The sequence below is a fragment of the Gobio gobio genome (assembly GCF_949357685.1).
Source record: "Gobio gobio genome assembly, chromosome: 18".
Taxonomy (NCBI): domain Eukaryota; kingdom Metazoa; phylum Chordata; class Actinopteri; order Cypriniformes; family Gobionidae; genus Gobio; species Gobio gobio.
Window position 1 is genome coordinate 12,967,364 of NC_137111.1, and position 27,073 is coordinate 12,994,436.

Consider the following 27,073-nt stretch of genomic DNA (forward strand, 5'->3'; position numbering starts at 1 on the left):
CCTTCTGTGTTTGCAAAAATCCTAGTATCTCCAGCACCCCCAGTGTCTCCAGAATTCCAGCCCAGCCTCCCTCTCCCACCTCCTCAATCAGCCAGTCCCTCAACCCCACCTCCACTACTGTCCTTCTGTCCCTCTGCATCTACCATGTGCTGTAAGGATCTGCCAAGTGTCTTCAGGCCATCAGCTCCATCCAGCACTGAGGATCCCCTGGTTCCACCCCTAGCCTCTGTGCCCTTCACTCCACTTCAGCCTGTCGACACTTCGGCTCCACCTTGGCTCCTCCCCCTCTCTGCTCCACCATCGGCCATTCGGCTTCTCTGGGCTCCCTCATCCCTCCGGTTTTGCCTTGGTCAGCCGTCGACCTGTTTGCACCTTCAACTCCGCCTTCCCCCCGGCTCTGCCTCCATCCTCGGTCCCACCGGCTCAGCCTCTGTCCTCTGGGTTTCCAGCTCTACCCAGGACGCTTGTCGTCGCGGCGCCATCTCGGTCTCCAGAACCATCAGTATCACGTGAGCTCATTAGCTCATCATTTCCATCTGGGTCTCCTTCAGTGGTGGCTTCTCCGTTGGTCGTCCCCAGGGTGTATACTATAAAGTCAGCAACACCATGGCTCCTCCCGCCTTCGACTCCTCCCTGGGGCCTCATCCTAGCTGACCTCTGGCCTAACATCTGGCTCCTCCTGCTCCTGGCTTTCCCATGGCTCCTCCCACCCTCCACTCCCACATGGGCTGTGTTCGAAATAGCCCCCTATACCCTCATTCATTATTCCCTACATTAGTCCACAGATATAGTCCACTTGAGGGAGTGAATGAAAATGAGTGAGTGATTTCGGACACTAAGTACGCCGGAAAGGCTGCCGTTTTTGCAGTTTGTGCTTGCTGTTTATTTGAAACGTAGCAAATCGGCAGCTCCAGTAAGGATCTTGAACTCTGCCACAGAAACTAGCATGTTTAAACCTTGACCAATCAATATAATAATCAATTAAAAAGGAATTTATACCTGTATGCATGATATTGCGCTGGACCAGTGTGGTTTGGAAGATGGATGGATGATTGATTCAGCTGTGGGCACTATTTAAGGGGAACAGCCATTTAGTGGTGTCCGAAACCATAGTGGACGATATTAAGTGCACTCATTCAATCCCACAATGCACCGCAATAATGAGTTTACAACCGATGTATGCTCGACGGCTAGAGAATACCCATAATGCACTTTGAGAGTCGCGCCATGCATTGAATGAATTCCAACGTTTCGCCAGGAGATGGCATCGACCCACACACTTGTGATATTGGACCCACTCACTTTTATCGTCTCTAATTGAGTCTGTTTACATTCCCTGAACACTGATTAAACGCATTCAAAGCTTTATTTTCACTTTTCTAATATTTTCTTAATTTTCATTGAAAATAAATGCCTTTCCGATCTGATATGTGATGGGATAAAGGAGTATTTGGGTCGATTTGTGTCAAATCTTGGCAGATTCAAATCTTGGCAGATTTGACGTAAATCGACCTGCGGTTCGAATCTGCCTTTTGCCGAACTCGCTCTACTCCTTTATCCCATCACATATCAGATCGGAAAGGCATTTATTTTCAATGAAAATTAAGAAAATATTAGAAAAGCCTCATTAATGCGGTGCATTGTGGGATTGAATGAGTGCACTTAATATCGTCCACTATGGTTTCGGACACCACTGAATGGCTGTTCCCTCAAATAGTGCCCACAGCTGAATCAATCATCCATCCATCTTCCAAACCACACTGGTCCAGTGCAATATCATGCATACAGGTATAAATTCCTTTTTAATTGATTATTATATTGATTGATCAAGGTTTAAACATGCTAGTTTCTGCGGCAGAGTTCAAGATAAATCTTTTCATTATTAACTTACTGGAGCTGCCGGTTTGCTACGTTTCAAATAAACAGAAAGAACAAACTGTCAAGATGCCATGTGTCTTACCCCTACACTATTGTTGCTGCGAAAGATTTTGAGTTTTCCGTAGTTTTGTCTTCCTCAACCAGACGTTTAGTAAACAAGCCAATATATTTGTACTTAATGTAAATTGCATCTACTCCAGTAAAATTTCTGTGAAAGGACCAACCCACAAATTTATTTTGCTTCTGACGCCCATGCAATATAGTATAAATAGTAGCCTACTATATAGTATAAAATATATACTATACTATATATATTTTATACTATAAATTTGTACATAAAGATATTAAGTCTTTATTTTTAAATTAAATGCTTAGTTACTTTATTATTCATTACCCTTTCCCAGTAAGTTCAGTGCCACACAAGTAAAGAGCTATAGGGTTAACTTTAAGCTTGTTGGCTCGTTTTTGGAGTAGGCGAGTGGAGTAATGGAGAATGAGGGTACATGGGGCGAATTGGACAGCGGTAAGTTAATTCATTCAGAGCGCGACTCTCACAGTGGGTTGAGAGTACACAGTCTGGTTGTGAGTGAGAGCGATTCAAAAGCATAAGGAGTCGTTTCTCGTTTGCTCTCGAAACGCTCTCGCAGGACTTTGCTGTCATTCGCTGATCGGTCTGCGCAGCGCTGGTGCATCGAACAAGCATATTCTCCAGTGCGTACATCTACTGTACACTCGTTATTGCGGTGCATTGTGGGATTGAATGAGTGCACTCAAAAACGTCCACTATGGTTTCGGACACCACTACAAATGGATGTTCACTCAAATAGTGCCCTATTTAAGGGTATAGGGGGCGATTTTGAACACAGCCATGGACTTATTCTTTGGTTTTGCCCCTCTCTGTGACCTAAGGTGCGTTCCATTCGACCGTAAGTGGACAGTGAAGTGGACTTTTTGTGGAGTATTTATGAATGGTTATGGCGAAGTTACATTCGCATATTATATTTTATGAATATGTAAACAAATTAAAAGTGTTGAGAAGCAGCTGAGGGCTGTCATTTTTTTATATTATACTTTATTTACCTCATGAATGTTTACTATGTAGCTGCGCTTGGGAAAGAAAGCACACAAGATGAGACCGCTACAAAGACCATTGATTAAGAATAGCCTACATTTATACATAGTTAACCAAATCAAAATGTATTTCCATATTGAATGACAGGTGCAGCTTCAAATGTGTTCATAGTCAATACAACTTATACGTAAACTAATAAAACTTAATTAAAACAAATGTTTTGATTATATTTTTTAGATACACACTGTGTGTTTTGTATATACTTATTATATGGTTTTAAATTTGAAAGTAAAATAAATTATTATATTCCTTTATGTTATATTATAATCTGCGCGACCCCGTTTTTGCCTTTCTTTGATGACGTTGCAGGGCGTTCCAAATGAGTGATTATTGTCAGCGAAGTTCACTTCAATTGATTTACCATGCTCAGGTAGTAGGGAGCAGTGAACAGTCCGTAGGGACACTGTCGAATGGAACGCACCCCTAGTTTTCCCCAATCTGTCAGTCATGTCATTCACCTGTGCCCTGTTAATCACTTATCTCATTAAGCTCCCTCATTTGTTCTAGTATATTTACTCCATGTGTCTTTAAGTTCCTTGTCCGATCTCGTCTATGTGTAATGTCAATGTGAGTAGATGTATCTGCCTTTCTCCTGTGTTTTCCCTCCTGTGGATTTATTAAAGACCATGTTTTAGAATCCTCCTTCGTCGAGACTACACACAATTAAGTTACAATATTGTCATTATGTAGCTATTCATTACCATTTCCATTCTTTCTTACAGTCGGTAAAAGTAAACAGACCCTTGTTTTATTACAAGTGTATATTTAGTTTAGTTATATTGTTTTTAAACTGATGCATTCTTCACTAAGAGCACATTTCCAAAAATGTGCATATACTGTATTGTGATAGATTCCTAATCCATGCTGAAATGCGCCAAACAACCTTCTGTTATAATTCTTTTTCCACCCTAACGTTGGGATTCTGGGAATACGCAGAGTGGCAGATGATACGTATAGCTAGACACAACACTAATGTCCCAGATATACACTCTAAAACTACACTTTTAAAACACCAGTGATGCAGAAATAACACCACCTTTAAATTCAAGTCAGAAGAAATGCAATGAAATGCATAATATAATCAATACTGTAGAATTAGGTACTCTACCAGGGTTTCAACCACTGCACATGAAGCACAGAATTCGAATATTCACATCACTTGTACTGCATGTTGTGATCATGCTCTCTGATGAGCTTTCACAGCAAATCAAACTCCCATGTGTCTCTCAGTTTCCCAATAAACACAGGAAAAACCTAATGGCATGACATGAAAGTGAAATCCTAAAGCATTGTGGGATGTTGAGACCATCAACAAAGCAATATAATACATTGGCAAGCAAGCTTTTAAAATGTGTTGGGTATTCATGTGGAGCAAAGACAAAAGGTTGAAGTCAGAGTTCATCTACACTGTGCAATATGCTGCCATTAAAATAATTACAATTAAAATATTCAACAATCCATGAACTGCACTTTTACTCAACCATAATCATCATATAAAAAGGGCCACTGGGAGTGGAAATTATTTCAGGGAGGTGCATAGCACACTAGGGACGGTCGTTGTCACATGCCCTGATTTTCGAAATACAAACTCATATTCTTTTTAAAAGAGCATTTACAAAGGGCGGATTGGTGAAAATTGCTGTTTCTGTGGGGAATATTGCCAGGTATTCACTGAGAAAGGTTAATCGTATTACTGAAGAGAAACACAACATATAACTCAATACAACTAAAGAGTGTTTTTTTTTTTTTTTTTGGACTAATCACAGGAAAGTAGTACTCGTGCGAATCATTTAACAAATGCTCTTTCACTAACACATGCATTTAGTACTCCAGTACAGATGCCAAAGTTTCAATTGGTGGTTTTGCGTCTGCCAAATGCGTAAATGTAAATGTCATGGTATTGTTAAGGACCTCATGAAAAGGCTACACAAACACAGTTGTCCTTGTTGTATTGATGTATTTCCTAAATTAGGAATTTATAACAAGACATATTGAAGCATCCCCAATCTAACCTTACATTTTCTTCATATCTGTGATTAAATATTTTCTACTTGATATCACTACTCAGGGGAAATTCTTGAGAGCTTTTTATTGGACACAATTTTGGATACACCCTTGAGTGCAAGACAAGTCATCAATACGTTTTATTCAATTTCCTGGAAGAGAATGACTTTATTTAGGAGTCAAATTTAGGAGTATACTAGCATAATGATGGCCTCGAATCTAATAGGCATGGACTAAAAGCCACAAAGCCCTCCAATTTGAATTCAATGGAGTCTTTAATATCAGAATCTCAAATATATAAAAATGCAGTGTGCGCTTTTAACGTGTCAGAGTTCCCTCAGCCTCTCCTTCTTAGGATGAGCAGGAAATAGTTGCAATACTCCAGAGTCCTTATCTGGTCATCAGGGTCAGCATTTAATGGTTGTTACAGTTTTGATGAATTCTTACTTTAATTCGTTAGTTATGAAAGAGCTGCTCAACATTAGCCATTGTCTTGTTAAACCTAATTTCATCCAAGAGTTCTTAGATAATTCAGATATTCTACCAGGCTTCACAGTCCACATAAAAGACAAATATCCATATTCACTCATTTAAGGCGAAAGCAAATCTAATTACTAAAGCTTTAATGGGCAAAGCATTCAAAACTATCTGACGTTCCTAAAAAGAACAAGATTGTATAGCCAAGAGAATTATGAAGTTTATGCAAAACCTATCAAGGACATCTCTAGGTCATTTTCACTACAAATATAAAGAAATTGATGATTTTAGGTGTGCATTTATTATTATACCTCCTTATTAAATTATTTAAATTATATAAATTCTCATTCATATTAATGTAATGCTAAAATAAGCATATTTAAATTATCAATAATAATGAAAAAGTGTTTGAATGTCATCGTGTAAAAAAAATTGTCCTCAGCAGCACTAAAAGTTATTTTATTTTATTTTGAAATGTGACCTTAAATGCGATCTGAAAGTGGCCACTGACCCCGTGGTTGTGCTTCCCTTGTTTCCCAATCCCTCCCTCAAGGGAACAAACCATACACCTGCAAGGTGAGACTTACCTTTATATTCAATGGCAAAACCAGACATCCCCAGGGAGGCATCACTGCGGAAGGCCAGAAAAAGGCTGTTCCCACTGCTCTCGATGCGCTCGGGAACCTGGTTCCCCTGCAGACTGATGATCAGGGGTCCGTTGGAGTCTTCACCCTCATAGATATGGAGGAAGTCATAGCTGGGCTCCATGTTAAAACTGCACAGCAGATAAAGAATAATTTAATGGTTACTAGAGATTTGATTCAGTTGTGAGGCATTACGCATAAGGTGTACTAAATTTAAAGGCAATTTTAAATTTAGACCCAACCAGGAAGCATAACATGCTTAACAACATTTCTGTCAAACAAAATAGAGTCGGGCAATACATTGATTATTCACAATATCTTAGCAATGATTTTACTAGTGATTAAGCAGTATTGCAAATACTGCAATGGCTTTAATGTGCTTCTATTATTATGTACTGATATGTTAAAGCATAACAATTTTTTTTGATAAATGCTTTTAATAAACAAGGTCGGTATAAACCAGGAAAGAGCTCAATGGTGGCCAGTACATCCTCGCTTAACCTGCTTGACCAGAAAGCATATTCTGTTCCAGAAGGGAATCCTTCATTGTTGGTCTGTTTTGTAAATGTAATGAAAGTCCATAAAGTCATGATGATGAGTGAAATACAAGCAATCAGAGTCATAATCAATCTAAATATTCAAGTATATGTGAGTTGATGATTGTGATTGTGGATTTATGTGTGAAGGCTTAGATACACTAGACTCATTAAATTGCAGTGATTTGAATTCATAATATGCTTCAACACTGATGTATTTCCACCCCTAAGTACAAAAAAGAAAGAAAGAAAAAAATAACTAAAGTACTAAAAAAACAAAAAAAACAAAAAACAATCATTAGGTTCTTAGAAATTCTGCAGGACTTCCTCTTACAAACCTGCTCCATGTAGTTTGGCTCCATTTTGAAGACTTAAGGGTAAATAAGAGTACGTTCCCACTATGATCTATAAAATAAAAGCTATTTAATTAAAGATAATGAAACATCTATGAATTAAAAAGTACCTCCGATTGGTGGCACTGATTATTAATGTAATCTGGCAATGATATACTGACCATATCTAGAAATGCCCCATATGTACTTGGCACAATCCCTGGCCATTTGTTATAAACTACATTATAATTATAATTGCAATTATAATATTAGTATGATTTGTATATCAAAATTGTCATAATTTAGAAATAAAAGGCCATTTTCTACCATGATTTTTGCCTTGTTTAGCACAAATGCTGTTTAGTGGGTTATGTCTCCTTTAAGACTTCGGGCCCTATTTTAACGATCTTAGCGCATAGTCTAATGTGCACGGTGTAAGTGCATTTAGGGCGTGTCCGAATCTACTTTTGCTAGTTTGACAACGGGAAAATTGGTCGCCGCATGGTCTAAAAGGGTATATTTATAATAAATATTTATTTTATTTTATATTTCTAAATTCACATCCATGTCTGTAGAGTGCACGAATGCAACAATCTCGCATTGCAACTCGCATTGCACCCCGCATTGCAATCAAACTGCACACTCACACTCACAAATACACAATGCAAACACAAAGTAAGACTAGGGATGCACAGATATGAACATTTTGGCAGATACGATTATTTGAATGCCGATAACCAACGTATTGGCCAATAAATCTAAATCTAAATCCACATTTTTATAGAATTTTTGAGAGCCTGATTGAGAGCCATGTCTCAAGCACGTCAATATAAATCAAACATATAGTATACAGTACAGTAGTTAAATTAAAACTAATTTTACAGTTCTATGGCTAACTTTATTAAACAAATGTATTACAATAAAATAATGCCTAAATAATGCAATCAAGTCATTACTCCTGTATAAAGAATACAAAAATTATAAATAAAATGGAATAGCCTATGCACAGACAATAATGAAATTATTTTAATTAAACTCTATTGTTGATGAAAATGAAATGAGAAAAATTATTTTACAGTGGTTTTCTCATTATAACTTTATAAAGCCTATATAACAGACTTGCACATGTTGCACTTTTCCCTTTTCAAAGTGATTACCATCATATTTCAAGCAATTCAAAACTATCATGTCAAACAATTGTACTAAGTGGAACAATTTGTATTTGACCATTTATTCACTGACTGAATTTACTTGAGAATAAACAACAACAAATGATTTTGCGACAAAGAATCACTCAGACTGTTTTGCAGATCACCGATTGTAATTGCTATGAATTAAAAAGAACCTCCGATTGGTGGCACAGATTGTAGTTAGAATGAAAAGTTATTGACATGTTGTGGCATTACTGCTGGGTCCATATCTTTCTGTAAAAGTCTGCTTGCAATCCTGCATCAAATTGAGACTGGCTTACCAAATAATCCAGTGTAATGTAAGAGAGAAACAAATAATGCAATTCAATAAAAGCCGTTTTTGGACTAACAAGGATGTTTTGAGTTCTGAAACATACAGTATGTTTCCATAGTATAATGAACTCTAATATGTAAAAAAGTGAAAGGAACATATGTCCCCAGTAAATATGGTGGCTCAATTCAAATACACAAACATTTTTAGAAACTGAAGTTCAAAAACAACTACAGTTATATATTGTGCATAACCCTTTAAAAAATGTTATACCCATTTTTCTATATGGTGCATAACCCTTTAAAATATTGTATACCCCTTTAGGTGGCATGAGAGTCAGAGGTGCCCAGTGCTGCATGAGCACATTACCTTTTGAAGATTAAAGCGACGACAAAGTCAGGGTTGACTTTTATCCGCCAGTCACACTCTTTTCCTGGTGGGTAGGGTTGAGGATAGTTGGGTGATAGAATTACCCCAGCAGGCCCTGTCACATTGCCCCCGCAGGTAGCTGTCATAACAAGGAGAGTGAGGACGAGAGATTATTTAATGTGATCCTTCAACACAGTAACAGTAAACAAAGCAGCCTGATTACTCTGAGCTCATTATCAGTTAATATAGCAGGACAACTACATGCCACAACATTAAATAATAATAATAATAATAATAATAATAATATTAAAAATCAATAAATGTAACTAAGATCAATTGTAAAGGAGCTCAGGCAGGACTTTATTACCAAACCATCTAAGAGATTTCTAGATATCAAGGTTATGTCTTGTTTGGAGAACTGAAAAAAGAAAAGCTGTACTTGATGCTTGGCACTGATATTATAGGACCTATAGCTTTGGTTCTGGAAATATTTCTCCCATAAGCATCTAAAAAAAAAAAAAAAAGTTTACGCCATGGACCAGACCAACGAGCTCTGAGATCACAACATAAAATATTTTGTATGGAGCAAAAACTGAAACTACGCTACTGCAATAAAGACTGTGTATTTGATGTATTTTATGATGGAATGAACTACGTCCCGTGAAGACTGAGAAAAAAAGGCAATACACCATAAAACTACTGACCAAGTTAATGCCCATTGTATAAAATATGATGGATTATCAGTTTATGACTAAATAAAATAAATACAAATATGAAAATTGTGTGAAAATATAGAGAGGTTTATGATTTATGGGAGTGAGCAGGTCACTGTAGAGTCAGATTCAGATTCTAATTCCTGCTTCCTTGTAAACTCCCTTTTTTGATTGGTGGATTTCACTTTAGAATTATGGGTAATGTTGCATTGCTCAGGGAATTCGGCAATTAAACTGCTCTTTTCTCTCTCTAATGAAAGTACAAAAGCATATATCATCCCTTAACAATCTCTGAGCTCATGCTAGGTCTGTCTTGAACGGTTCAAACATTATCATTAAAAATCAATTTCTCTCTATAAAGAAGATGAATGTGATTTTTACTTCCTGAACCTGACTATTGTGCTCTATGACCTTGTAGAATTTCATTAAAATATTAAAGCATGACATCAAAAAAGTCAACAGGGACACTGGAGAGAAAAAAAAAAAGCCATTCTTGAACATACAGTACTTAGAAGGTGCAGAGCATACTGCCGGACTTTAAAAAAAAGAAAGAATAAAAAGCAGCAAATACTGAAGGTCTGAGAGAAGGTCATAGTAATGATATAAAAGCAATTGTGTAATTCAGTTACACAGGCAGAGTAAGACAACTATACTTTACCCTATAATGCTAAGGTTTTTCCCATTTAAAATCTCCACAAGCAGACCACTCTATGTAGACATGAACACTAATAGTTATATGATGCCATGACTTTATGATTGGTAGTGGACAACTGAGTAGAGTTACAAAAACTGTGTTTTTACAATGACAGAGGGATAGTTCTAGATTATAATATACACTGCCTTGTGAAAGTATTCAGCTCTGTCAGGTTGGAGGGGGACTGTCAGTGAAGAGCCATTTTCAAGTTTCTCCAGAGATGTTTAATTGGGCTCAAATCCGTCGTCCCTAAGCCACTCTTGCCATTGGGATGGTATTGTGCAGGTGGTAAGCAGTGCCTGGTTTCCTCCAGACATTTCCTTCATCAGACCAAAGAATCTTGTTTCTCATAGTCTGAGAGTCCTTGCTTTTTTTGTTGCAAATTTCAAGCAGGGTTTCATGTCACTAAGGAGAGACTTCTGTCTGGCCATTTTGCCTTAAAGTTCAAGCAAAATGACTATCAGGTTCTTAGTCACCTCTCTTACGGTGCGTGTCCACTGGTGTAGAGTGAGCAGAGCAGAGCGAGCATTTCCAATGAATTCCTTTGGAAGTTGAGCTTCACGCTCGGGCGGTGCATTGTGGAATTGACAGCGGACCAGAGGAAGCGTTGAGAGCAGCCGAGAGTGTTAAAAGGTTTGGCAATTCTCGACTTTATGCAAATATCAAGTGGAAAACACGGGCGGCAGCCAATCGCTTTGACGTTCAGGTAGTGACGTCTGTCTTGAGCGTTTAAGAAATAGGAAGATTTTGCCGGAGTTTATGCTGGATTTAGTGTGTAAATTACATTTACACATTAGACGCTTTGCAGTTGGTATATGTTAAAAATTGCAGTTTGGAGGCGTTCATTGGCTGGGTTTACAAAAGTTCAGAAAATTGACAGCATTTCTTTACTTAGGGCATTTGGAAACAAAACTTGCCTCTTTCCAACTGTAATCACGTTTATCTGTGTTGATTATATTGCCACGCTCTCTATACACACTTGCTACAGACACACCCCAAAGCGGAGACATTTTAGCATCATCAGCGGCACTGAGCGGACTTTTGTCGCTGTGGTGGGCACAAACCATTAGGACTGTGACACACCAAGCTGACGGTTGGCCTTGAGCATCTGTCGGGCTAGGTTTTGCGGTGTGATCCACGTCGGCTCTAGTCAGGCTCACGTCGGCAGTTTAGCCAAATTCAGCATGTTGAATCGGCTTTGGGGTCGTCGGTGGGAAAGATTACTCTGATTGGCAGTTCAGTTTAACATGAGAATAAGTGCACGAGAATAAAAGTGAAAGTGAAGAAAGAGAAAAGAAGTCAAGAAGGCACAGAGAGAAGGCTGTTCTAATTTTTTCATCTTACCTGAGCATTCGAATATGCAAATATTTTCATTATATTTGTGTTGATTACTCAAGTAATTAAAAACATTTTTTAAATAGATTTTATTACAGATGACTCTTCCTTGCGTTGATAATAGAGTAAGTGGCTCTACAAGTTTTATATCTCATAAATCCTTCAGATTGCGGAAAATGCGTAACTGGCACAACAATGACGTCAGACGTAGCGTAAGCATTTTGAACTGCAAGAGGCATTAGACTTTCTTTGTAAGTTGAATACGGAAAGTGGTCCGCCGGAAGCTAGATATTTTACTTTATAAAGTTTTAAATATGGATATTTTTCTTACACAAACCCATCGATTCACTTCAGAAAGCCTTTATTAACCCCCCGGAGCCATATGGATTACTTTTATAATTGATGGATGCACTTTTTTGAGCTTCAAATTTTGGGCTGCCATTCACTGCCATTATAATGCTTGGGTTAGCCTGGCTATTTTCTAATATAACTCCGATTGTATTCGTCAGAAAGAAGAATGTCATATACACCTAGGATGGCTTGAGGGTGAGTAAATTATGGGATCATTTTCATTTTGGGATGAACTATCCCTTTAAGACACAAAAGATAATGTCTGTGTGAATTCTCACCAAGACATATATATAGATATATTGAAATACTGTAATTCTGTGTATATGTGTATATCGGGATCGTGCTGTCTGAGGCGTCGGTGCGCCCACTTCGGATCTGTCAGTCATAGTGAGTAAGATCGTTTTGTTTACATCAGCATGAGTTTGAAAATCCCATTTCATTGGTTCATACTCATGCCATCGAGAATTCGCTATGAATATTCATAAAGTTGGAATGCTTTGCTTTAAAACGATACCAAACTTGTGCTGACGTGAGGCAGCGTCAGTCATCGAGAAGCGAGCAGAGAAAAACAGCCATTTTTAATTGACAAAGGAAAGGTACTCCTCTCAACAAAACATACAAATAAAGATACTTTTAGATGTTTAATTACTATGTGGAGCAATTAAATATATTGTTTTACCATTTTCAAAAATGCCAGTAGTTTGGTATCATGTTAAAGTAAAAAAGTAACAGTAACATACTTTTTATAGTATCATATTTTGTCTGTATTTAATCACTTAAATTAACTTATTGTATTGACAGTCATAATTTCTATTAACATTCTACTTTTAAAATAAAAGAGTGTTCGATGGCACAACAGTTTTTACTGTGGTATGGAGCTTTCCAGTGAGAAAAGAAAGAAGGGCACAGTCGTGTCGGATCTCACCGATGCAGGTGGGTGGGTCCGGCTGCCAGAAAAACCGGCTGTTGAGCTGAACACAAGTGATTTCAGACATTCCTTGAATCTGGTACCCAGGGTCACACTGAAAGGAAATGGTGTTGCCTGGTTCCCTGCTGTCTCCGTAGCGTGTTCCATTTTGAGGGGTCCCTGGGTCATTGCAGGTTGAGGCAACTGTAGCTGAAATAAAAAGATAAATTTTGAATCAGCTGTGGATCAGTGAGACATTAGAGAGAGTGGAAAATCACTTATTCATGAGAAAACGGACCTCTGCTCTTGACTAAATATGCCAAGTTGCACAGCAGCCCACTTATATGATGCTGTTAAACTCATGTTTATGGAGATTTTTTAATTTAATTATATTTCATCAGTCATATCATATTACTGTCAAAATGTCAAATAAAATATGCAATATCTGCACTTTGAATAAACATATGTTCCATGACATCTTCAAAATACACAAAGATAAAAGGCTGTTACAACAATAGCTTACTACTTACTACATACTGCACAGCATTCACTACACATTATACTGCTGGCTATTTTATTTAGTAGATGATAGACTTCATGGGATGGATTATTTCATGCAGCATGCATTGTTGTAAACTGCCCATTTTGGCAAACACAGAGAAGCAGCTCATCAGGGAAGGCATGGAAGGCACAGCCTACCCAAGATTTTGAGGAGGAAAATAGGAAAGGACAATTTAATGTTAATAAAATTCCCACTTATTAATTTCATTTCATGACCCAGAATGTGTATTTCTTGTTTGTAATTTCACCACTGTAACACCATTAAACATTACCAGCGCTGCTCTTTCCCCGAAGTGCCAAATCTGCCGATGTAATTACAATAGTTCGGAAAATTGCACTAAGGCAAGGGGATAAGAGGAGGGAGGAGACTTCTGCCTCGGTTGGAAAAAAAAAAGCCAATCACCATTGAGTATTTCACTTTCAGCAGTTAGAGAGTGTTCAGAAAACATACAATCGCAGAGGAGGCTTCAGCCTCCCTTGATATATCAATCAATCATCATTGAGATGTAAATTACGTCATATTAGTTTGAACTGTTACCACTGAAAATGTACTGAAAACTACCTTAATTATGGAGAAATTAAATGTTTGATCACCAAAAAATTTGCCAAGCTACCATTCGAACAGCAGCTACAAATTAAAAATGAAGAAAGACTACGTCTAAGTTGGATATAGGCTACAGCAATCTGCTTCACTAAACGGCCCTACATGCTCTATTAACACGGATATTTAAAGGGACAGAAGGATGGATGTTACGCTAGGTAAGTGACATTATATGTGTTGTTTTCTTTACATTTCCTGACTAAAAGTGACAAAAAAGCCATTTTAAAGCAGTTAAGCCAAAAAAAACCAAAAAAAAATCTTTGGAAGGGGATCCACAGACCGCAACAATTTAGTGTGCCTCTTATTTTAAAACCCACCAGCCACCTTGGCAAATATCTAGTAGCTCATCCAGGTATTTCAGTTACCATTCATAATAAACATTTGTGTACACTGCACAGTATGCATACTAGTGCTAGTATGCTATTCTGAACACAGCCAAGGAGAAGTTGATACATACTAGAGAACTGGATGGAGAAACCAGACTTGCTAATGAAGTAATCGCTGTCAAACTGAAGCGTGAGGATGTTGAAAGTGCTGTGGGTGTCCTCAGGTAAAAGCGACCCACTCCACTCTTTCAGCAGAATACCACTCTCTGCTGGTCCATCCCAAACCTTCAGAATGTCATGGTCCACCTCCGTGTCAAAGACTATGAAGTGGAGGCTGTGAAGGTGAAATACAGTGAGAATATTAAAGGTTGTTGTATTTCCGTAAGATATTCAAACACATTACATCCATATTATAAGCAAAAAACACATGCAAACTAAAATATGTTCATATTTTATAAAATAAGAAGACCAGCACTTTGCAAAGATAGGATATAACAAATTAATTCATAATGCATAATTAAAGCTCGGCCCTGTAGTAGTTAAAACATAAAATTGAGTGTGACTTGCGGAAGAACATTGTTTTGGTTGTGCTTCGGCTATGATCCTTGAATGTGGCTTGAGGCGCTAATATATAGGACGTCTTCTCAGCGTGGATGGACAATTAAATACTTCTTTTTTTGTTCTTGTCTTTACAACCCATGATTCCCCGGAAGTTTGCCATTTTGAATGATCATCTTCATAAATTTTTCTGGTATGTTGTGACAGCTATCAGCTTCGCACTACCCACAGACGGAGCTACTTTTATGACGACACACAATTTCCTGTGAAATCCGTCCCGAGAGCTCTAAAATATAAATCATTATTATTGGTTTATCAAAGTGTAAAGATATGGTTTGGACGATAAAATTAAATAATATTATTCTTAATCTATCTTATTATTAATCTAGCTTTAATAAATAGCCCTGTTTTGCAGGAGCAGCATTTTTTGAGTTATAAACATTAAATAATACAGTCTTATGTTTCAAAAGCCTAAGTATTGTAGGGTGTGTCGAATCCACTTTTGCTAGTTTAACGATGGAAAAAATGGTCGGCGTGCCAGGCGCATGGTCCAAAAGGGTTGTACCTAGTCTCTTAATGAGTCATGGGTGTGTTTTGGGCTTAACGTGAAATAAACCAATCAGAGTCTCATCTCCCATTCCCTTTAAAAGCCAGCTTTCTGATTCGCTAATTTTATGGTGGAATTTGCGAGCAGAAAGACTGAACGCTTCTCCAGAGAGGAATTATTTTATTTTTAATATTTAAAAGTGCTGCTGCGCATCCCTGTGTGTGTAATAAGCTGAGTATTTGTGCGTTGTGCACATGCCTATAGGCGCATATTACTAACGCACCCTTTAAATAACACAAAAATACTGTGCAATTGACTTTAGACCAGGTTTTTGTTGGTCAATGGCGCAGTCGTTTTCAGTTGCCTCAAAATAGCAACGCACCAACAATACGCCTGAACACACCTCATTTTCAGACCAGCACGCCCATGGGCTAACAGATGGGCGTGAGTGCATTTGCTATTTAAACAACATGGCGCTGGATGTCAAATTGATAACTGCGTCGGGCTGAAACTAGCAAAAAACACTTGTGTTGCGCATGTCGTTGCATTGCACTGGGTGTATGATAGGGGCCTATGTAACATTTGATTCTTCACAATATGACCTTTTTAATATGTTTGGATCATCCTTGGCATTAAAATAATAATTGCTGAATGCATACAAAAAATATATATCTCACTATAAATTGTTCAAATCAAAAGGCCTTCAGAATATTTTTATTCCTTTGCTAAGCCACTGGGATTTATATTATTTACACTCAACACGACTGTAGCCTGACCTCCTTGAGTCAAGCGCAGCACTGCAGCTGGCATGTAAACACGGCACTGATCAACTTAAGTCACAACAATGACTGTCTCTGTGGGATGTGTGGGTGGACAACCATGGATTCTGCTCTCCGCAAACACATTCACATATCTTCACACTTCTCAGAAGTGACATTTCATTCACTAGCAATGTCGTTTTTCCTACCAATGGAACTGGTTAATAATATAGGTATACAAATAACTTAAAAATAATCATATAAAATGACTGAATAAATTGTTTAAATACATTATAAATTGTTGGTTATAAACTTTTTATGTAAATTTACTTCACAATTTAAAAATAAACAAAACGGTGTGAGTCACACTCAGAAAATAAAATCTGAAGCTGGGTAAAACATCATTCTCTCCGCTCTTTTGAAAATTGTGAACAACCATGTCATTGTACTAATGCAACACCCCTGCAACTGTACAGAATTACGCAAACGTGCTTTCACTTGATACATCTTGAGCTAAGATGATAAAACACATACAGAGAGAAATTTACAGTGGAGCAGTAACTGCGCAAATGTATGCTATGGAGAGAAGTCACAGAGGGGTTTCTTTCACCTGTGAGCGAGGAGCAAGAGATGGAGTGGAGTTGTAGCGGAGTGATTACAGATTTGAGCGAGAAGGGGAAATTGCTGTTGCTCCACTCCACTCACATTCTCTGCGTGCCAAAGTCAATTTTTTCAGGCATTCAGTGCTTGGCAAGCATTCGCTTTAGACCCTGTATGTATAGAAATAGTTTAAACACCTGCAGCAAGAAAAAATTACATGACTCAAGCCTGATGGTATGGATTACATCCCACTCTTACAATTTCTCCTGTTATCTGCTCTTCATAAGCCATCTTCTCTTTAAACGGATCAACTGAATTGGCTTACCTGAGTTTTGCTTCATTTTTGAAGGCTTAACTGGCTTATCGCTTTTTGTGTCTCTATTCTTTTTGCCCTTTCACTAACCCTCCCCCTCTGTGTAACGGTAATGCACTTGTAGGAACAGATGCCAGCCAGTGGTGGGCCACACAGCAGGGTGAAATGCAATCACCATGCTCCTTTATTGGTTGTATGGGAATTATATGGAAATTAACGGAGAGGAGGTAAAAACATAATGTGGTTTGCAACCACCGGTTTTCGTACCTGATGGTTTTGCCCGTGTCCGCCTCGATGGACCAGGTGCAGTGAAGGTTGTTGTCGTAAGGGGCTGGGTAACCAGGTGACAGAATCCTTCCAGATGTGGCGCCACTAATGTGTCCTCCGCACTCGGCTACACACACACACACACACACACAGGGAATTATGGTCTTTAATTAGATTTGCATTTCCAGAAGGAAATATCAGTGCTTGCAAGGCAACAAAACAATAAATCAAGTTTTAGGTACGCTTACATTTTATGCTGGTTTGTGTGTAATTAAATACCACATCCAAGCTGCTTTGTCATTGTCATACAAATCAAACTACTACAAAATGTATTAATATGAGACAAATCACAGTCCATTATGCAAATACATCTAAAATGAAGACCAATCGGAAGTATATATGCAAAAATGTATTATGACATGGTTACATGAAGGCAGGGACGTGCACAGGAATTTTGAGGGGCAGTTGCTCTGACCTAAAAAAAAAGGGCACTTCAAACAATACCCAAAATAGTGATAGGATTTAGGCATTTAACCATTTTGAATAAAATAATTAATGTGATGCATTACTTCCATCATTCATTCTTCTTGCTAAAACGAAATGTGAGAAACTAACTATCAGCAGACATGTAGCTTAGTTTGCCTAATGCCTACCAAAAAAATGGTAGCCTAGGCTGCTTGTCTGCAAGCTATCTGTCTGATAATTTAGGCTAAACGTGGCAAACTCATCCTGGATTTATAAAGATTTGAATTCATTTCATTAAACATGATGATGATGATCGTCCGTTTGTTATACCTTTCTGACAACGTTAAGTTGTCTCACCCGACAACCGCGCATATATATATATTGTGTATGTATGTATGTATATATATATATATATATATATATAACTGACTATTTTTAACTGTACTATTTTGATTGTTTTTGAAAGAAGTCTCTTCTGCTCACCAAGGCTGCGTTTATTTGAACCAAAATACAGCAAAAACAGTACTATTGTGAAATATTTTTACAATTTAAAATAGGCTAACTTTTTTTTCTATTTGAATATATTTTGAAATACAATTTATTTCTGTGATTCACATGATCCTTCAGAAATCATTCTAATATGCAATATATGCAATTATATAATATATCTCAAGAAACAGTTCTGATTATTATCAATGTTGAAAAAAGTGGTGCACCTTTTTTTCAGGATTATTTAATAAAAAGAAAGTTAAAAAGAACAGCATTTATCTGAAATATAAAGCTTTTGCAACATTATAAATGTCTATACTTGATCAATTTAATGCATTCTTGCTGAATAAATGTATTAATTTCTTTGAATTAATCATAAATTGATCTTTATTCAATTTAAATTGATCACAGGAATAAATTACATTTTAAAATATACTCAAATAGAAAACAGTTACTTAACATTTAAGTAATATTTCACAATATTACAGCTTATTTTGTATTTTTAATAACATAAATGCAGCCTTGGTGAGCAGAAGAGACTTCTTTAAAAACAATTAAAATAGTACAGTTTCAAAACTTTTGACTGGTATAGTGTATGTGTGTGTGTGTGTGTGTGTGTGTGTGTGTGTGTGTGTGTGTGTGTGTGTGTGTGTGTGTATCAGAACTATATACAATCTTAGGGCTGTTTTCTTTTAGACATTTGTGCTCTCTTCCCCACCTTTCTGAATAGATTTCAGCAGTAAAGAGAGAAAGCATTTGCAGTGATGGTTTACCTGACAATTTATAGTTGCTGCTTGTTCTTCCACGGACAACCGAACCGATGCTTCTACTACAACCATAACTCGTGTGATGATGTTACGTCAAATGCACACGAGCAGCAGCGGTTGTTGCCAAGTATTCATTCCCGGGGGATCAATACAAACTAATAAACGGTTCCATTTTCATATTTCTTTGCCTGCAATTTTTGTTGCGGCCGCGGTACATTATAAAAGTAGCCCAAAAAAACGCAACCCGCAGCTCCGTAACCTTTCCCGCGACTCCTTTTTTAAAATAGCCCAATTGTGCGGGAAAACCGCGACCCTGGCAACTATGCTCCTAGTGCTCAGGTGCCGGTCGCGTACAGCGCTGCAGCCACGTAAACAATAGCTGTGTCTCATTTCATTTAATTTTGAAGGCTGCATCCTCTGGAGGACACATCCTATGAAGGATGCGGTATACGGAGAGTCCTTAATCAGAATTAAACGAGACGTCCTCCGTAGGACACACAGGCAGGAAGTATCACGTTGCTATGCCAACACGTTCACCGTGGAGTTGCGCTCTCACACCAGTTATATGAATGAAAATTATTTATAACTTGAAAATGACTATGAAATGTTTTGCCTTGACAGCAAAGTACTGTTCTAAACGTTTAAAAAAAAAAATCACAACACTTGTAATCCTGTTTACCACAACTATCTATTTGAGGTATATATACAGCTTAAAAACAAAAACAAGCTTTAAACTACTTAAGTTTAAACACCACATCTTCGCTTGCATGTATATCTGCCGGCGGCGCCATTTTTTCAAATAATATTTAAAAAACATGACGGTTGTTAATGGCGACGCAAAGAATTGTGGGTTATCTGCAGCAACGAAGGATACATCTCATGCACACTCCGAATTCCTGAAAAGAAGGGCGCATTTGAAGGTCGCATTCGGAGTATCCTACTTACTTTTTTGAAATGAGACAGCCTTCAGACGCATGCAGCCTTCAAATGCGACCTCCGGAGGATGCAGCCTTTCGAAATGAGACACAGCTAATATGTGCCCTTCCCCCCTACTGACTTTCACTTTCGGACGGGTGCCCGAATATGGAAGTGAATGAGAGTTTGTGATTTTATTTTATTTTTTTTTTTATTTTTTTTTTTATGCCTACGTGAAATTCTGCATCCATTGTACGATTTTTGTATTTATTTTTGTCCAAGGGCAACGTGAGTCGAGAAGGGCATATGGGCAGTTGCCTGGGCAACCTGAGCAACCCCCCTGTGCACGTCCCCGCATGAAGGTTACTTGAATGCTAAATACTCATTGTAAGCTAAAGGAGATTTTAAAACTTTAACATCGGAGTATAATTCAAATATGAACATTTAAATCCAGCTGCATTGAAATTGAATTATACTATTAGTATACTATGGGTATTTTTTAGCCATACATGTACTATGTAGAGAGCAGAGAAAATAGAAAATGGGTTTATTATGTTGACTAATTACCTAATTACCTAATTCACACACCCCACGCCCGATTGGGAGGGGTGGAGGTACTGGTTTGCTCATCTCAAATGATTGGAAATTTGAGCCCATTCCTTCTCTATCTGGCAACTGCTCATTTGAATCACACTCAATCACTATCACTCACCCGGCTAAAATCCATGTTGTAGTTATTTATCGCCCTCCAGGTCAACTGGGGAACTTTTTGGAGGAGTTGGATATTTTACTCTCTCACTTCCCTGAGGATGGCACTCCTCTGGTACTGCTTGGTGACTTCAACATCCACCTGGATAAACCCCAGGCTGCTGACTTCACCACTCTTTTGACATCATTTGACCTTAAGCGAGTATCTACTACAGCTACTCACAAATCAGGTAACCATCTGGACCTGATCTACACACGCTGCTGCTCCACAGACAACACTTTAGTTACTCCACTGCACACCTCAGATCACTTTCTCATCACTCTTAACCTCATACTGACTCCGGACACAACACACACTCCTCCGCAGATCACCTTTCGGCGTAATCTACGCTCGCTCTCTCCCTCCCGTCTATCCACTATGGTTTCATCCTCACTCCCTCCACCTGCTCAGTTCTCAGCACTAGACACTAACAGTGCTACTGACACTCTTTGCTCCACTCTAACATCTTGCTTAGACAACCTCTGTCCCCTTACATCCAGGCCAGCCCGCACCACTCCCTCTGCCCCCTGGCTGTCCGATGTTCTTCGTGAACATCGCTCTGGACTCCGGGCGGCAGAGAGGAAGTGGCGCAAAACTAAAAACGCTACTGACCTAACCCTGTATCAGTCTCTTCTCGCTTCTTTCTCTACTAATGTCTCCACTGCTAAAACTACATTCTACCACAACAAAATCAACAACTGCTCCAACTCTCGTGCACTTTTCAAAACATTCTCCTCGCTCCTTTGTCCTCCTCCCCCCCCTCCCTCGTCAAACCTTACAGCTGATGACTTTGCATCATTCTTTACAAACAAAACCTCTTCCATCAGCAGCCAATTCTCTACACCACAAACCGACACGCACATCTCAACGACCATCACACCCACGCTTCCCTCCTTCTCTCTGCTCTCTGAAGCAGATGTCTCCAAACTCATCCTTTCCAATCATCCCACTACATGTCCGCTTGATCCTATCCCCACTCACCTCCTTCAGGCCATTTCTTCTTCTGTTACTCCTGCACTCACTCACATTGTCAACACCTCTCTTCACACCGGGACTTTCCCCACAGCATTTAAGCTGGCTCGGGTAACCCCACTGCTTAAAAAACCCTCTCTAAACCCAGCACTTTTAGAAAATTACAGACCGGTATCCCTTCTACCTTTCATTGCAAAGACACTTGAGCGGGCTGTGTTTAATCAGCTCTCTACGTTTCTTGAACAGAACAATCTCTTGGACATCAACCAATCCGGTTTCAAAAGCGGCCACTCAACTGAAACTGCCCTGCTCTCAGTTACGGAGGCACTGAGACGGGCAAGAGCAGCCTCCAAATCCACAGTACTTATCTTACTGGATTTGTCTGCTGCTTTTGACACAGTTAATCACCAGATCCTCCTGGCAACTCTCATGAAGATGGGCATCTCAGGAACCGCTCTCCAGTGGTTCAAGTCTTACCTCTCAGGTAGGTCCTTCAGGGTGTCATGGAGAGGTGAAGTGTCTAAGTCACATCATCTAGCTACTGGAGTTCCCCAGGGCTCAGTGCTTGGACCACTTCTCTTCTCCATCTACATGTCATCACTGGGATCGGTCATTCAGAAACATGGCTTTTCCTATCACTGCTATGCCGACGACACTCAACTCTACTTCTCATTTCAACCTGATGATCCATCGGTTGGTGTTCGTATCGCTGCCTGCCTAACAGACATTTCAGCCTGGATGAAGGAACATCACCTGCAACTCAACCTTGCAAAGACAGAACTGCTTGTGGTCTCAGCCAACCCAGCACTTCACCCCAATCTCTCCATTCAGCTAGGTTCATCAACCATAACTCCGTCCAGGACAGCCAGGAACCTTGGGGTTGTGATTGATGATCAGCTAAAATTCACTGACCACATCACTGCAACAACCCGGTCCTGCAGATTTGCACTATTCAACATTAGGAAGGTTAGACCCTTCCTATCAGATCATGCCACACAACTACTGGTCCAAGCTCTCGTTCTCTCCAGACTGGACTACTGTAATGCTCTTCTTGCGGGCCTTCCGGCATGCACTACCAAACCCTTGCAACTGATCCAGAATGCAGCGGCGAGGTTGGTCTTTGGTGAGCCATTAAATTCAAGGCACTGGTGCTCGCCTTCAAAACATCCACTGGCTCTGCACCAATATACCTAAACTCGCTCGTTCAGACTTACACACCCTCCAGGAACTTGCGTTCTGCCAGTGAACAACGCCTTGTGGTGCCATACCAGAGAGGCATAAAATCGCTGTCACGGACCTTTTCCTGGACCGTTCCCACCTGGTGGAATGACCTGCCTATCTCAATTCGTGCGGCCGAGTCTGTACCCATTTTCAAAAAACGTCTAAAGACACATCTTTTCCAGCAACACCTGACCGATCGAGAATAGCACTTATCATTCTATTCATTGTCTGTCTGTCTAATTTATTTAAAAAAAAAAAAAAAAAAAAAAAAAAAAACAATTGTATACTTCTGTGCTAGACTAACTGAGACTTGTTACAGCACTTACATATTGCTGATATTGTTGCCCTTTGACTGCTCTAGCTGCTTCTATTGCCCCCATTTGTAAGTCGCTTTGGATAAAAGCGTCTGCTAAATGACTAAATGTAAATGTAAATGTAAAATGTAATTAAAATAAATGCATACAACAACGGCTGAAGGCAATATTCTCCACTTTAAGTGTACCACGCTGGGCTTGCAGAGTAATCATGGGACATTTTCCTCATCCTAACCACAGTGAGAGTGCCTCTCTCCAACCTTTTGCTTTTTTGATAACTTCCCGACTAACTACTATACTATTCTCTACTACTATTCTGATCTTATGACATGGCCTTCACTCACATAACAAATTCTGGCGGTACCATAGTTCAGTGATGGCATCAAGAGGCAATACCTGGGTGCTTGACATATAGATCCTCAATTAATGTACTACCGTATTTACATGATACTTCAAGGTCAATTGTTTGGACAGTTACTTATTATTTATAATGACTATTCTCCACATTTAGTAAAGTCATCAAAACAATGAAATAACAACAACAAAAAAAGGAAACATTGGGAATAAAACAGTGACCGAAATGTATTAAATAAAATCGAGACTGTGTTATATCTGATCTTCTTTATTATCTCGATTCCAGCCCTCCCCACTCTCCCTCATTTAACTGTATATGGTGCATTATGGGAAAAGCCGCAGCTGGTCTGTATAGGTAGGTGGGTCAGAGCCCTACCAAAATATTCATCCAAACATACATTTCCAATGTAAACCTGTGGTGACAAATGGAACTGCAGCGCGCTCTGATTGAGAGCCATTGGGGCCGATTTCAGGCTACCTCTCTTAACTTCACTTTACCATATGTAAACCTTGATCCAGACAAAAACAATATCAGCCCGCTTTAGCTATGCATCTGCATCAAGTCAGTAACTAATTGGCACGTCTGTTCTTCCTATGTGGAGTAGGGTATAAAATTAACCCCTAGAGGCCGAAGATCACGCCGGCACGACGAACTCGATTTTTTTCTTATCAGTGCCAAAGAGACTGAAATAACTCTGTCGATTTTTATCTTTTAGGCAATTGTTATACATCATTATAATCTGTTAAGTTTCTACTTTTATTTGTGTACACTCACAATAAAAACAAAATGCTGTGCTTTTTGTAAAATAAAGAAAACACAGTCGATTATGCTTCATGTGAACAATATCAGTTGGGGAAAGAAACCGAATGTGTGTCAATATGATCCGTGCATAATGTCTTAAAGTGACAGCCTGCTACAGTAAACCTGCTAATAGAGAAAACCTGCTAATACAGTAAACCTGCCGCTGTCTCTCAAACAACAAAAGAAAAAGAGAAAATCCCTCAGTGCTCTTTGCTGAATAACCATTGTACCTTTATTATGTATTTGTGTATATTTAATAAATGTGAAGACTACTGTTTTTAGTTCTTATTTTTAATAACAAAGATAAATTAAAATAACAAAAATAATAGTCCACCCCTAGTTCAGGTGTCTTTGTTTACCTGGATGTTCTTGATGTTAAGTTTTAGGTTGATATAACTATATATTACCAAGTCAAGCAAAGAGTTTTTGATATTTTTAAATATTGGCATTACATTTTTTGTTTGTTTATATTGATGTTAAAATTATATTGTCAGATTTAGCATACATTTTTGCAAAAACACTGCTGGTTACTTTCAGAAGTTGTAACATAAATGGTATCATTCTCAGTTTGTAAATAATTCGTTTAATATAATTTAAATATATTTTACACATTTAAAGCAATATCGTATTGCATATCTAAGTTTTTTGGAAAACTTTTACTTCACAACATTCCAAAGCATAATGTCAAACTTTTTACTGCACTACGTTTCATATTGAATATCATTTAATACTTGATTAAATTAAACATGTAGTATTACATACTTTTACTTAAGTAAAAGTAATTAAAATGTTACTTTAATTCAAATAAGAAAGTACTTTATTTTAATGTAATTAAGTATTTAAGGTAAAAAAAATAATAATAATGTATTTATGAAATGTAGTGCATTAAAAAATATGACTATATATTATGCTATATGCTATATGACTATAATCCAACACTGGGGGATTGGAAACGCGTGCTGAGTAAGTCTTATTCCAAGACTTACACAAAAAATGGCAAGCCCCGGCGAGGTTGTTGAACCCGGCGCTTCAGAAAGCGTTCATCCAGCCTACTGGGTGTCTGGACTTCATATCTTTCCTGTGGCCAGTTGATATTAAGTTTGGCCACAGCGCGGGTCAACTCCTCAACCAGCTCCTCTTGAGCGGGTGAATGAAGCGGCGAGATATTAAAGTCCCTGTAAAGGCAATTCTGAGATTTCTTTCTAAACACATTACAAATGTTAGAAACGTATTGCTGAAACACGTTACAAAGACTGTGAACTGTGTAGTACTGAATTGTGGAGTTAGACCGTTAAACAGTTTTTCACCGTTGCTGTGTTCACTATTTTTTAGGCGGTGGCTCGATGACGCACTGGAGCCACTGAGCCTGACTCCTCCCTTAACACGATCATAACTAGAGCACATTTGCATCAGTTCGCCCGCTCGATCGCGTGTCAGTACCGTTAGTTACTAGTCTACAGCCTACAACTTACAAAACAGTTTACAAAACAAAAACGATGATATCAAGAAGAGGTGGATTCATTTTGTGAACAGCTACCTTGATGAAGAGCTGAGGATCACCACCAACATCTTTCATAGATTACACCAACACCAGATAGTTTTACAAACTTTCATTGGAGACAACTGGGATACACTGATAATCCACTGCAGAATGGGGTTGAACCGATCATCTCCTGCCCGGGCTAAAGGCGAATCGCATGCTGCACACCCAGACACAACACAAAGCTGATGTGTTTCTGTGCCCGACATAAACCTATGGCACGGGTGCACACATCACTTAAACTGCTCTCTCTCCTGACTCGCCATACTACTATAATAGTGCTTTACAACTTGCTTTGACAAACAACACAAAATAGACAAACAATTTGAACACAGATCGCTTATGCTGAAAAGCGAAAGCTGTCTTTACTATGTGCCGGCTCCGCTTATGTAACTTCCATGTATGCTGTCACATACTACGTCATGACGCAACACCAATCAGGATTGGAATAGGTTCATTCATACCTCAGATACGCTGTTAATAAGGGATCGTCCCCAAAGAGTCATTACCGACGCAGTGTGAGTTCCCTCGAAAGGGAACTTGTTTGTATATGCATTCAACCTTACTATTTCTCTCAAAAAAGATGACCGTGTTGGTAAGTACTCCGTGTACACTTAAATTCTTTTTATAACACCAGCAAAGATCGTTTACGCTCATCTTCTTCTTTTACTTCTTCCAGTGTGCCTGCAGTTGAGGTCTATTGACAACTATGCGTCACTCTTATTGGTTGTAAGTCTATCCAATTGAGTGCAGAGGCATTTTCGTCCCATAATCACAGCCCAATGGAGCAGTATCAGACTCATATATTCTGTCTAGAATCTGAGTATGACGACATCAGGTTAAAGAATCAGTGTATATGTAATGTAAAATGTAATGATGTTTGCATCATTCATATATTGTATTTGTCCTATTGTTTGTAATCTGTTTATTGTTCTTATTTCAAATAACAAGGTAAAAATAGCTATTTTGTGATATATATTGTTATCGTAAAAAAGTATGATTTTGCTCATATTGCCCACCCTACAAAGATACATTATCAAGAAAAGTGTTTCAAAACTTTTATCAGTGTTTCTTCCAAAAAAAAACTGTTTATATTTACGTATATGTCTAAAGTCATCAGTG

General features: G+C 38.6%; 1 protein-coding gene across 2 annotated transcripts in view; it reads right to left on the minus strand.

Annotated features, from left to right (window-relative positions):
• The window catches only part of LOC307142376 (CUB and sushi domain-containing protein 1), a 787,545-nt gene that overhangs the window by 191,412 nt on the left and 569,060 nt on the right, over positions 1-27,073 (minus strand). For both annotated transcript variants that reach the window (XM_079843154.1, XM_079843155.1), the window contains 5 exons: positions 17,365-17,491; positions 14,453-14,655; positions 12,852-13,043; positions 8,834-8,972; positions 6,079-6,266 (listed from right to left, as the gene is read on the minus strand). In XM_079843154.1, coding sequence (XP_079699280.1) covers positions 6,079-6,266; positions 8,834-8,972; positions 12,852-13,043; positions 14,453-14,655; positions 17,365-17,491 — 849 coding nt within the window. The remainder of the gene's footprint in view (positions 1-6,078; positions 6,267-8,833; positions 8,973-12,851; positions 13,044-14,452; positions 14,656-17,364; positions 17,492-27,073) is intronic.